We start from the raw sequence: 12,157 nt of genomic DNA, 5'->3' as shown, positions 1-12,157 counted from the left end.
AGGAGAAAATGTCTCCATAAGATTTGCCTGTAGGCTCCTGTTCAAGCTTGTCTCTAACTACAACAGGCTGGCAGCCAAAGTACATGACTTGAAACTGATAATGGACTCCCAGACAGATTTATTAATTTAACAGGCTGGCAAGCCAAGGATGGGTAAGACTCTGCACAGAGCCTTACCAACCTAAGACATAAGTGCATTGCTTTTGATAATGCATATTCCATGACAGGTAAGGAAGGCATTCTTGTCAGAATGACCTAAGATAGGCTCAGTATTGTTCCTGAAATAAAAAAGGGGAAGAGGCAGAGAGTTTTGGGGGCTCCTTGTCAAGAATCTCACATGTGCCAAGGACAAGGAAATGGGCTGCTTGGCAGGAATATGAAATTGGCCAAAAACAAGGAAGTAGGCTGCAGGCAGGAATCTGACATTAGGCTAGAACAAAAAAGTAATTTCAGGTATAAATCTAAATCTTAGGCAACAACAAAGAAGCAATCTCAGACAGGAATCTAAATTTTAGGCTAGAACAAGGAAGTAGGCTTCAGACATGAAAATGACCTTGGACTAGGACAGGGAAGTAGGCTCAGATACTTTGGTCATCCTGATATGCTCTTAGAAAAAGTGATCACAGGAGTATTCACATAATTAGGCTTAATGCCTTTCTTTTTCTTTGACTATTTGTGTTTACTGTATTGTTTGTTCCTTGACTATTTGCATCTATTGTATTGCTAGACCCTCAACCTAGAACTGACCTTAATACATGCGTGTAATTAAAATAATATAAAAGCATAAAGGAGATATATTTCCCTTAGTGTGCTAGGAGAAGGACACCTCCAGTTGCCTGTTGATGATTAAGTTCAATGAAGTTTTAGTTCAGAAACCTGGTCTTATCTCTACAGAACGGGAATGATTACATTGCACACCTCAGGGATCAGTTACAAGGGATGAAGGCGAAAACCAACTTGGAGAATCTTTATATGAAAAGAAATACTGAGCTGCAGATTGCCCAGACCCAGAAGAAATGTAACCGGGCAGAAGAACTCTTGCTGGAGGAGATTGAGAAACTGAGGATGAAAACTGAAGAGGAGAACCGGGTTCACACGGAGATTGAAATGTTCCTTAAAAATCAGCAGCAGAAACTTGAGGAGAAGCTAGAGTTCTGGATGGAGAAATTTGATAAAGACACAGAAGCAAAGCAGAATGAGTTAAATGCTCTCAAGGCCGCCAAGGCCAGTGACCTAGCACACCTTCAAGACCTGGCAAAGATGATCCAGGAATATGAACAGGTCATTATTGAGGACCGGATAGAAAAGGAGAAGACCAGGAAGAAGTTGGAGCAGGATGACCTCGAACTGAGGAGCATTGTGAAGCTCCAGGCCTGGTGGCGAGGCACAGTGGTCCGGAAGGAAGTCGGAAATTTCAAAATGCCCAAGAAAGACAAAGATGACAGCAAAGATTCGAAAGGCAAGGAGAAGGAGAAGCGGAGAGGCAAGAAGTAATGTGTCTGCTGTTCCTTCTCAGGCCTTGCTCGAGACACGTGTGATGCTGCCACAGCACCCACCACCAGGCTCACAGAGACATCTGGGATTTTGCTTTGCCTGTTATTCTAGTTTCCAAACCCCAGTGAGGGCTATCACAGGGCTGTAGGGCCTCCTCAGACCAGACTGGGGGGTGGGGGGCATGTTGAGTAGCTTTGTGAACATTCTTATTTTCTCTCACCAGAAAGCAGTTCATTAGCTTATAGTGAAGTATTAAAAACTCCTGACACATCTGATTCTGACTTTATGCCATATGATTAAAGTGAGAAACTATTATAAGCAAAAGTGAATTATTCAGTGACAAGTATAAGGTTATCATCACCTAGCATCATGTGCACGCACTAATAAACGTTGCCTCTTGCCTGTCAAAAAAAAATAATAAAAGCATAAAGGAGGTGGGGGGATGGGGTAGGGGGTTTCAGAAGAGGGGAAATGGGGAAAGAGATGACATATGTATTGCAAATAAAATATCCAATACAAAAATAATCTTAAAATGCTTCAATAAAAAAGAGATTTGCCGGTAGGCAAGTTTATAGTGCATTTCCTAAATTAGTGATTGATGTAGGACTCAGATCTCATTGTTGGCAGAACCAACCTTAAGCATGTGGTAGTGTGGAACATTTAAGAAAGCAGACTGAAAAAGGCAGAAGCAGGTCATTAAGTAGCATCCCTCTGCATCAATTGCTACCTCCATAAAGGACATGGAAGAGGGAGTCTCTCTATTTTTGATGCTTCCTCCTGCACTCACTAGGAAGTCTATTCCTTCACTAGCATTAGATTACAGCCTTTTTAAAAAAAATTATGGCATATATTGGAGATATCCTGCTTCAGGCACTGAACATGATGAGTTCTTGAACCTTCTTACATAGGCAGCTGTATTAGATTAGCTGCACCACCACCTGTAAACTATTCTAAGAAACCTCGTGTGTGTGTGTTTGTAGAGTGAGAAAGAGAGAGAGAGAGAGAGAGAGAGAGAGAGAGAGAGAGAGAGATTTCATAAGCTCTGTTACTCAAAAGAACCCTGACTAAGATACTAAAACCACCAGTGAGACCAATAGTAACAGGTAATTGAGGTAATAGTTGGAATAAAATATAGGGAACATCTCAGGAGTAACATGTGAGTAAAAACCACAACATAGCAGAGAGGGAGTGATGTCTAGGCTACCTCGAGGAAGCTAGGTCAGGGAAGATGAAGTCAGAAGTAAAGAAGACTGTGCTATGCTGAGCTTCAGAACCAAGTGTGAAGTAGAAAGAGGGACAGAGGAAGAGCTGAAATAAATGTGCTGAGGCTGAATCACATTGAACCTCAGCATCCTTATAGAAAATATTGGGGTTTCTACATAGCATATGAAGTAGAGTTCATATACTCTAACAGGATGGAATGATGGGTGATGGGAGAACAGGACAAAAGGCAGACACACAGCTTCAGTTGTACTCTACTGTCTTAGAGAAAGTCAGGTGGTTATGAACATAGTGCAGAAGTAAGACAATGCCAAATGCAGGATTCCAGAAAGTCTATCTTCCATTGAAAGGAAAGGTAGCATAAATAGACTTGGGAAGATTTGTGATGAATAAGAAAAACTGCTTCTAATTACATTTATTTTTTTTTTTTTAATGAAGTAAGGATCAGAACTCTCAGTAGATGGCGAGAGAAAGACACAGAGCTTTACTTAGAACTGGAGGAAACCTGACTAGAAGACGTAGCAGTATTTCTAGTGCTGTGAAGAGTTCTCTGGAGGTTTGCAATCATTACTTTCTCGAGTTTCTTTGTCATGGTCATGCATTTTTCTCTGGCCTAAATTCAATACCAGTTGCAGGTATAAAATAAACAAGAAATGTATAATTCAACATGAATATCATTCCATAGAGCAGTCTCTCTTCACACTCTCAAGAACATGAGCATACTTTAATTCTGTGCATAGGATGGTATCAAGTATTTGTTGTTGTTGTTGACTTGGTTTTCTGTGTAATACTTTTTCCTCAAATGGAAAGATAAGAGCAGACAGGTTTATTCCTTGTCCACTGCAACATTTGAAAACAGTGCTTGGGATTTAGTAAGTGTCTAAATGCTCAGTCCTTTTAAGGCTATTTAGATATTGAGCATATGCATATAGAGGCTTGTCTAAAGAGAATTTCACTTGCTAGTTTGAAGCATAAGGTAATGTTAACAAATAGTAATTGAGTAATCAACCCCACAAACCACAAGACTTTAATGCTTATTTATAGCTTTTAATATTTTGGAGAAAGGAACTTATTTACAACAAACCTTACTGGACTCAAGATCGACTACCACAGCAGCCATGAAATGCAACCATTTACCACAGTCACATCATAATGTATTGTTTGTACTGGAACAGAAATGGGATGAAAAGCCCAGAATTTTTCAAGTACGGTCTCCTTCTAATATAGTTAATCAGGAAATAAACAAGCACAGGAAGATTGACTTCTAAGATCCATAGGACACATTCAAGTTAAAGATTTCCAAGTAAGTCTATTTTTCTTATGCCAAGAGTTTGTTTATTTTTGGTAAAAGGCAGAAAAAAAATAGTTTCTATAAGGAAAACCTGCTTCTAAAGAATAATACAAAATCTTATTTATTTATTTACTTACTTATTTAGCACTGAGATTTATTGGAGCATCCTAATGTAAACACTGGAGCTTGCCCATGGTGCTCTTGGCTTACAAAGCCTAGATGTTTTGCCAGTTTTTCTTGACACCAAGAAATTGACAGCCACGTGGATGTTGTAGACAACTCATCATTGGTCATCTTCATGTGGCCGACAGCAACAACCAGCCAAGACATTGTCTTCATCTGGAACCTCATCCACGTTGGTCACCATATTTTCATTGTGTGTCAAAAGAGAGGGGAATTTGCCAGCCTTGTTTAGGCCTGGGCCTAGGATACATGAAATCTGCTTAATCAGAGACTTAGAAGCCAAAACCGCATACTTCCTGGCCAGCTATTTGGCTAACTTCTTGTTCTTATTAAGCTTCTTAAGCATCTCCACCATTTCCAGAAAACTGTGGTGGTTGCACTCGTTCCTGTAGAGACTTCCATTGCCACTTAGTACAGGGTGTTCATGAGACTTTACTGCTCATGGCTGCTCCTGCTGTGGAAACCGGAAAAGCAATTCGAAAATCTTGATATATATTGAAAGGCACAAGAATCATGGAGCAGTGGGAATAACAGATTAGTTACTGACTCTTTATAAAGACTTGCCCAGGTCAAGAAACAGCACACAGACCTCATTTATGTAAACTAAAAAATGTATACAATTAGTGTAATCCTGAAATACTGGGTCTTGATACATTACCTGCACACATAACTATTACTGTTATTAATAACCTTTGGGACACTGTCTTATGCCCAACAAGACATCATTAATTCTTTAGGTCTTCCCTTCCCTCTTAGGGGAGGGCATTTCTAGCCACTAAATTTTTCTACCTAATAATCAAATATAGGAACCAGATTCCACAAGGTACTTTAACTAATGAGACCTCAAGTGCTATTTTCACTGGAATTTTTGGATAGCAAACAGTCCTTGGGGGTCATACACAAATACTACAGTGGAAGAGTTGTTAGATGAAATCTTTCAATGTTTTTGACTGCTGGTAAACTTTATGACATGCTCCAGCATCCCACTGATAGGAATCCCATCTGAGTTAGTATTTTGTCCAACTACTGAAGAGGACCATTCGTATGAAGTTCAATCCAGCAAGGAGTACTTCTTACCTGCCTCTGATTTTCTGCTCCCCGCCCTTTCACAAAACTCATTCTTTTACCATGCACATTTAAGTTAGCTGATAAATGGCTTCAAAACCCTGGTTAACAGACTTCACCAGACAAAGGGCGAATTCTTGGTTATTGAAGATCTTCAGGTAACAGCCTGGTAGAACTCTACACACTGTCGCATTGTGCCAACCACATCTTGGGGCTGTATTTCAGTTGACTCTCCACAAGGACTGCACTGGCACTTAAGCAGTCTGTAATGACTTCCCCAGCTATGTAACTACAAGTGCACTTTCCTTCCTAGAGGCCTCCTTGTCACTTCTACAGTAGCATTTTGGTTAAGGCTGGAAAGCAAGCCGCAGCAGTGACTGAGAGCTACAATGAATGGATAATCTCCCCAACCCTCTGGGTTAGTTCATAATACACCATTAAACAGCAAAATGCAGGTTCCAGTTAACTGGCAGCAAATCCAAACTGTGATTAAGAGTACATCTGGAGAAAAGTCTGTGTCCTTATCGTGCTTCAACTGTTGCTCCCTCATTTCTCCATCTACACCTATATCCAGGTGGTGAGGTTTCTGGGATGTAATTACTCTGGGCTCATCAGCTCCTGATCGGAAATTAGTGTTTTCTAGAATGGAATGAGCACCACCATCCAGAGGTGGCAGTTCTCTTAGAATATCTGTATGCTAAGACATGAATCCTGAAGGCAAAACTGGTGTCTCAACTCCCTGGTAGTGAACAGGATTTACGCGTACTTTACCCTTTTTCTCAGATTAAAAGCAACACTCGCAGTTTGCAATTGCCTTGAGCTTATAATGACTGTGAAGGTCCGGCCAGCGCCATAACCAGCAATATGTAACACGTGGTACCCCTTGCCCATGTAAAACCTGAAGCTAAGCATCAAGATAGCTGGTTTATTCAGAGAAACTCCAAATGCCTGTTGCATCCCACTGATCTACAGGATTCGGTGTATTCAGTCCCCAGATTTCAAGAGCAAGTCTCAGTATGCTCACACACGTAGTACTGCATTCTGAGTGGTGATTTCTTGCTTCCTCAAGCTCACCGGACCATCCTGTTCCTTAAGCTCGATCGCCAAACTTTTCACTGCTTTTCTGTACTGTTCCTCCTGTCCATTCTGCTCTCTGCCACCTGCTCCTCCAGACCTTCCAGAGGATTTCTTTCCTTCCCAAAAGTCTCTTCACCACTGCCAGAGCAAACGGCAAGCTGGACGACATTTTCTTACTGAGAGTAACAATCCACACTCAGAAACACTAATCCAAGCATCAATTGTGAAAACTAAGTCTGAAGTGTGCAATCAATTAGCAGGCTTCTTTTTTTTATTAATCATTTTATTTGTTTACATTTCAAATGATATCCCCCTTCCCGGTTTCCCCTCTGAAACCCACCCCGCACGCCACCTCTTTGCCTCTATGAGGGTGCTCCTCTACCCACCCGCCCACTCCCGCCTCACTGCTCTAGCATCCCCCTACGCTGGGCGCATCAATCCTCTACAGGACCAAGGTCCTCCTCTCCCAATGATGCCAGATACGGCCATCTCTGCTACATATGCAGCTGGAGCCATGGGTCCCTCCATGTGTACTCTTTGGTTGGTGGTTTAGTCCCTAGGAGCTCTGGGGGGGTCTGATTGGTTGATATTGTTATTCTTTCTATGGGGTTTCAACCCCCTTCCGCTCGTTCAGTCCTTCTCCTAGCTCTTTCATTGGGGTCCCCAAGCTCAGTCTGATGGCTGGCTGCGAGCATCCACATCTGCATCGGTCAGGTGCTGGCAGAGCCTCTCAGTAGGCAACTATACCAGGCTCCTGTAAGAAAGCTCTTCTTGGCAACAGCAATAGTGTCAGGGTTCGGTGTCTACAGACAGGATAGAGCCCTAAGTGAGGAGGCCTTTCCTTCAGTCAGTCTCTAGTCTATTTTTTTTTTTTTGTCCCTGTCTTTCCTTTAGACAGGAATAATTCCGAGTTGAAAATTTTGAGATTCTTAGGTGGCCCAATCCCTCAACTGGGGGCCATGCCTATCTACTGGAGGTGTTCTCTGTGAAGCAACTTTCCCACACAGAGGATGAGGCCTGCAGTTTCAGCCACTAACTTGTTTGTGAATAAACACAGTGTTTTGGAACCTGCAACTGTTAGGCTACAGGGGAAAAAGAAAAGAAAAAGGTGGAAGCAAAGTACCACTTGCCTATAACTTGGCTCACAGGCCCTTCTGCTACACAAACCTTGAGGTCAGAGCTACCAGGCTGAGCTGGGCAGGGCTTGCAAGACTGTCCTTTATATAGACTTTTATGTTCAAGGAGGGGGGAGTCATATGGACAGTTCAGTATTTAATTTCTCCTTTAAAGAATTAATTTTCTCACTGGAAATGAGGAGGGGATGGAGGGTGGCCAAACAGACGATGAGAATTGATCCATTTGCTGTTGGAAGCAAGCTGGAAAGGGGAGACTGATAGCTAGGTCCCTTTCCTGTCACGCTGATGAAATGACATGATAGAAGCCAGGTGTAATGGTTCTGGCCTGTAATCCCAGCACTTGGAAGGCTAAAGCAGGATCCACAATTTTAAAGCTAGCCTGGGCTACAGTGTGAAAATGTATCTCAAAAATAAGGCAGCAAAAGACCTAGGTCTTTATCGTCATGTCAAAGAAGCAAGACAGAGCATTTTTTTTTAAGTGAAAGGCTTTTAAAAATGAGTTACACTTTTTTGTCTTCAATTATTTTCCTGTGTATAAAAAAAGGAAGTGGTTTTATAGTCCAGTGTTAAAATTTTAATGAAATGTATCAGTAGAAGACAGACCGTAAGCTACAAAGGTGGCCAATAAAAGAAAGTGCTGCTTTAAAATAGTGGACTGCCTAGTCCTACTGTGCAGCTAGGAATTGAACTGGATGCTCTCTTAGTGAGTCTGCACTTACATCAATGCCAGGCAGACACGAACATGTATACCAATATGCCAGGGGAAAAAATCAAAGTATACTTTCTACCATTACACCTGTGCATAAGTAATAAGATTTGCACTACTTATCATTACACATGTATACCTAAAGGCAAATTATCATACTGTGAGAGTGTGTGTGTGTGTGTGTGTGTGTAAGCACATGGGACCACATTCACTAAGCTACGGTTCCCACTGCATCTGTGAAGGTTACAGCTGATTTACAAAGGCCCACGGGTGCCTCTTCCATGGAATAGACAAGAAGCAGGAAAGGCAAATGGTAAGGATGTGTCCACTGGTATAATGCCCACAGAATAGTTATTGGAAGAAACTTGTGAGCATTGCTGTAAAATGAAATCTTTGTTTTATCCATCTCTGCCAAAAGCTGAAACATTTTCTAGGTCTGTTCTCATGTAATCTATTCTCCACATGACACTCAGGCCACTGTTTTTTAAAATGAAAATGTTCCTTCTGGCTGAACAGTACTGATGTGTGTGTGTGTGTGTGAGAGAGAGAGAGAGAGAGAGAGAGAGAGAGAGAGAGAGAGAGAGAGAGAGAGAGAGAGAGTCTTTGTCTGCTTCATTCCTTTGGAGCCAGATGTAGTGGCACGGATGAGCATGGCCCCCATAGCCTCATGTTTGTGAATGTCTGAGGTAGAAATCATGATGGTAAGAACAATGTACTAGATGCACAAGACAAGAATTGTATATTTTATCTCATAGTGAAGCCAGAGTAACTGTTTAAAAGACTGTATGAAAATAGCAAAATAGTAAGGCAACTGGCTACTAGGGAAGGCTCAGGGAACAGAGAGGAAGGGAAGGAGGAGAGACCAAAAGAACATAGTGGGTAGGTGTGACCAAAACAGAGCAGGTATGACCAAAACATGCTGCACGCACGTATGAAAATCTTACAGAAAAACTTACTAATATATACAAGTGTACACATTAATAGTTATAATAAATTAAAAACCCAAATCTAACAGTGCCAGTCTCTGTTTAAGAGCTTCTAGAAGTTGACTGTGTTGCTTAGTGTGCCTTGAACATTTTCAGGATCCTTGATGTTGTGACCTCACCTAGGACTCCAGTCACCACTATGGCTCTCTCTTTTCCTACCCATAGGAAACTAACTTCCCGTCCTCATCTCTACATTCTTTCCTATCAAGTATAGGTTTCTACAAAAAGACCTATCCTCTGGCTATTCCAAGTGACCCATCATGCATCACAAGGAACTTTTCCAGTTCTTTCCAGACTCTGGGTGCTCATATACTCAAAGACAGCAAGTTTTTTTTTTAATTTATTCTTTTTTAAAATCCTCTTTTCTGTTTTCTTTTTTCCCTTAAGTTCACTGAAAGCAGGGGCTATAATCTGTTATATTTCTTTTTTTTTTTTTTTTTTTTTGATTTTATACCTTTATTTTTCTTCCATATTTATTTATTTAATTTAAATTCCATGAGCTTCCACTCTTCCCAGTCTTCCTCCCACAGTTCCTCATCAATTGCTTTCTTTGTTTTTTTATTTACATTTTTTTATTAGATCTTTCATTTACACTTCAGATACCATCCCGTTTCCCCATTCCCCCCCTTAGAAAACCCCTATCCCATGCCCCCTTTTTCTTTTTGCATTTATACATTTTTTTAAGAAATGTTAATCATAGGCTTTATAAGTTTGGTATTGTTCAATCAGAGGTGTAACCCACTACCCAACCTAGATATATCAACTATCTTTGACTGGTGGAGATACATGAACATCTGCTTCCCTGTCTCCCCCCTCTATCTCTCTTTCATCACCTAGCTTCTCCTCTCCTTCTTCTTCTCCTCTTCTTACTCCTTCTTCTTACTCCTTCTTCCTCTCAGTACTCCTCCCACCTTAGCTCCTCCTACACATCACCCTTCCTGTTAAAAGGAAACTTTTCTCTCAAAATACAATTAGAGCATAATTATGCCTAATTGTACCAGTGAGGTACAAGATAGTCCTAATACCCAGTCCATCCTTTTGTTGACTAACCAGCACCTCTGTCATCTCTCCTAACTAAAACACTTAGTTCTGAACCTGGCTTTTTCCTTGGCTTTAGGATGAATGTCAGCTGATGACCATACACTCAGATCTTTTCTCTCAAAGTAAATAGCTATAAGTTTTCAACCCCATCAGAAATCCAGAATGACTGAGTTGACTATAATTGTGGGAAGCACAAAGCATTGCTTCTAAAACTTAGCCAATTTATAGAGACCTCTGAACACCTGGACACTCGCTCTACTTCAAAACGTTGGAGCATCTGTTCTTCTGCCTTCTGGCCCAGGATCATCTGACAGACCTTAGTGCTGCAGAATTATTAAGGGCTGACTACTCTGTCTAGGCAGATATAATCAGTCGACTATTCTGCAAGTGTGTCCTTTTCTGGACAGTAATTTGTCTGTAGAAGGAAACTGGCAATTCTTGCCTAGTGGCTGTCTCACCACAACTGGAGTAACTCCAAGGATGCTCAATTTCTTCTTAGAATTTAACATAGGAAGCTGTCCGGAGCAGACAGATCTCTAATGAAAATGAACATTAATACTGAAATGTTTGTCATGTCAATTCTAAGGATTTCTGATGTTTTGAAAACCAGCTATCCATGTAAGGTAATCTGGACTGTTGCCTGTTAACTCCACTCAGCTATTTCTAAATAAAACATAGAGAACACCCTTATAATAAACTCCAAGTCATGAATTTGCTATAGTCCCTTAACTCACAGGCTGACCATCTCAAATCAGTTAAAAAAGTTAAAGAAGGACTGGGTCTAAGCTTTGTATTCCTAAGTGTGTTATACTGGTACAATGCCTATGAGAGTAACAATATTCATCTCACTCTTATATCACTAAGAAGCTCATGGCAATGAAAACCTTAAAATTTGTAAACAAAGTAAATTGGTGCCATTTAAGAATTTATATCTTCATCTTGATATTAATTATCCAGATTTCTACTAATAGGTTATGGCTATGCAATAAACCCTAGCCAATCCTCTCTATTCCGACAAAACCACTACTTTTCCCTAGGGAGACAGCCCAACATTTACCACCTTAGTCCCCATGCCCAGGGAATAGGGGCGCTGACTCATCATTAGCTTCTTCAAGCTGATTATGGGCGTTGAGATATTAGAAGAGGAGTGGGGGGGGGGAGAGCAAGTTGACAATCCTCTGATGCTGTGTCTTCGCTGCCTCCAGATGGAATTCACGGACCTCAGAGGTTTGAGCAGGTCTGCCCAGCTTGCTTGTTGAGTAGATACACCAAGGCTGATCATTCTGCAATATACAATTCTCAAAACAAATTTTAGTATCAAGATAGTTTTTTTTTTTTTTTAAAGAGGGCTGACATTTTATTAAGAATGTTGGTTCTAACCGCTTTTCTATTTTTCCCCTCTTTTATTGGATATAATATTTACATTTCAAATTTTATCCCCTTACCATATTTCCCCCACCACCCAGGAACCCCTTATCCCATCCCCCCTCTTCCTGCCTCTATGAAGGTGTTTACCCACCTACCCCCAGCCTCCCTCCCCACCCTCAGATTCCCCCCCCCCTCAGTGCTCAGCCTTCAGGGTACCAATGATCTTGTCTCCCACCTATGCCCAACAGGGCCATCCTCCCCTACATATACAGCTGGAGTCATGTGTCTCTCCCTATGTGCTCCTGGGCTGGTGGTTTAGACCCTGGGGAGCTCTGGCTGGTTGGTATTCTTGCTCTCCTCACAGGGCCACCAGCCCTTATGGTTCACGGTTCCTTCAATTTACTCTCTAACTCCTCCATTGGGAACTTTGATCAGATTAATGGATAGCTGTGGGTATCTGTCTCTGGGTATGTCCGACTCTGAGAGACCTTATCAGGCTGCTGTCAGCTTTCCCATCCTGACATCCCTATCAGCGTCTATTTTTGGTGACTGCCTATGGAATGAATACCCAGACACAATGGTTTCCCTAC

The 12,157-nt window shown here is 41.4% G+C and overlaps 1 protein-coding gene and 2 pseudogenes across 1 annotated transcript; 1 reads left to right on the top strand and 2 right to left on the bottom strand.

Moving 5' to 3' along the window:
- The first annotated feature begins 894 nt into the window (after window positions 1-894).
- LOC117721743 (dynein regulatory complex protein 9) lies at window positions 895-1,630 on the top strand. The gene has a single exon (XM_034520537.2). The coding sequence runs from the start codon at window positions 939-941 to the stop codon at window positions 1,491-1,493; it is 555 nt and encodes a 184-aa protein (XP_034376428.2). The 5' UTR covers window positions 895-938; the 3' UTR covers window positions 1,494-1,630.
- A 2,542-nt stretch (window positions 1,631-4,172) lies between these two features.
- On the bottom strand, window positions 4,173-4,543 carry LOC117721742 (large ribosomal subunit protein uL1 pseudogene; annotated as a pseudogene).
- Window positions 4,544-5,151: 608 nt separating this feature from the next.
- Window positions 5,152-6,499, bottom strand: LOC117721940 (mothers against decapentaplegic homolog 2 pseudogene; annotated as a pseudogene).
- Window positions 6,500-12,157: the final 5,658 nt, after the last annotated feature.

This window comes from Arvicanthis niloticus, chromosome 16, assembly GCF_011762505.2.
Source record: "Arvicanthis niloticus isolate mArvNil1 chromosome 16, mArvNil1.pat.X, whole genome shotgun sequence".
NCBI classification, from domain to species: domain Eukaryota; kingdom Metazoa; phylum Chordata; class Mammalia; order Rodentia; family Muridae; genus Arvicanthis; species Arvicanthis niloticus.
The sequence above is the reverse complement of the archived record's forward strand: the minus strand, read 5'-3'. Positions and strand labels throughout refer to the sequence as shown.

What these genes read in the sequence shown, in the direction of transcription:
- LOC117721743 (XM_034520537.2), top strand. Translation starts at nt 939, where the DNA reads ATGAAGGCGAAAACCAACTTGGAGAATCTTTATATGAAAAGAAATACT.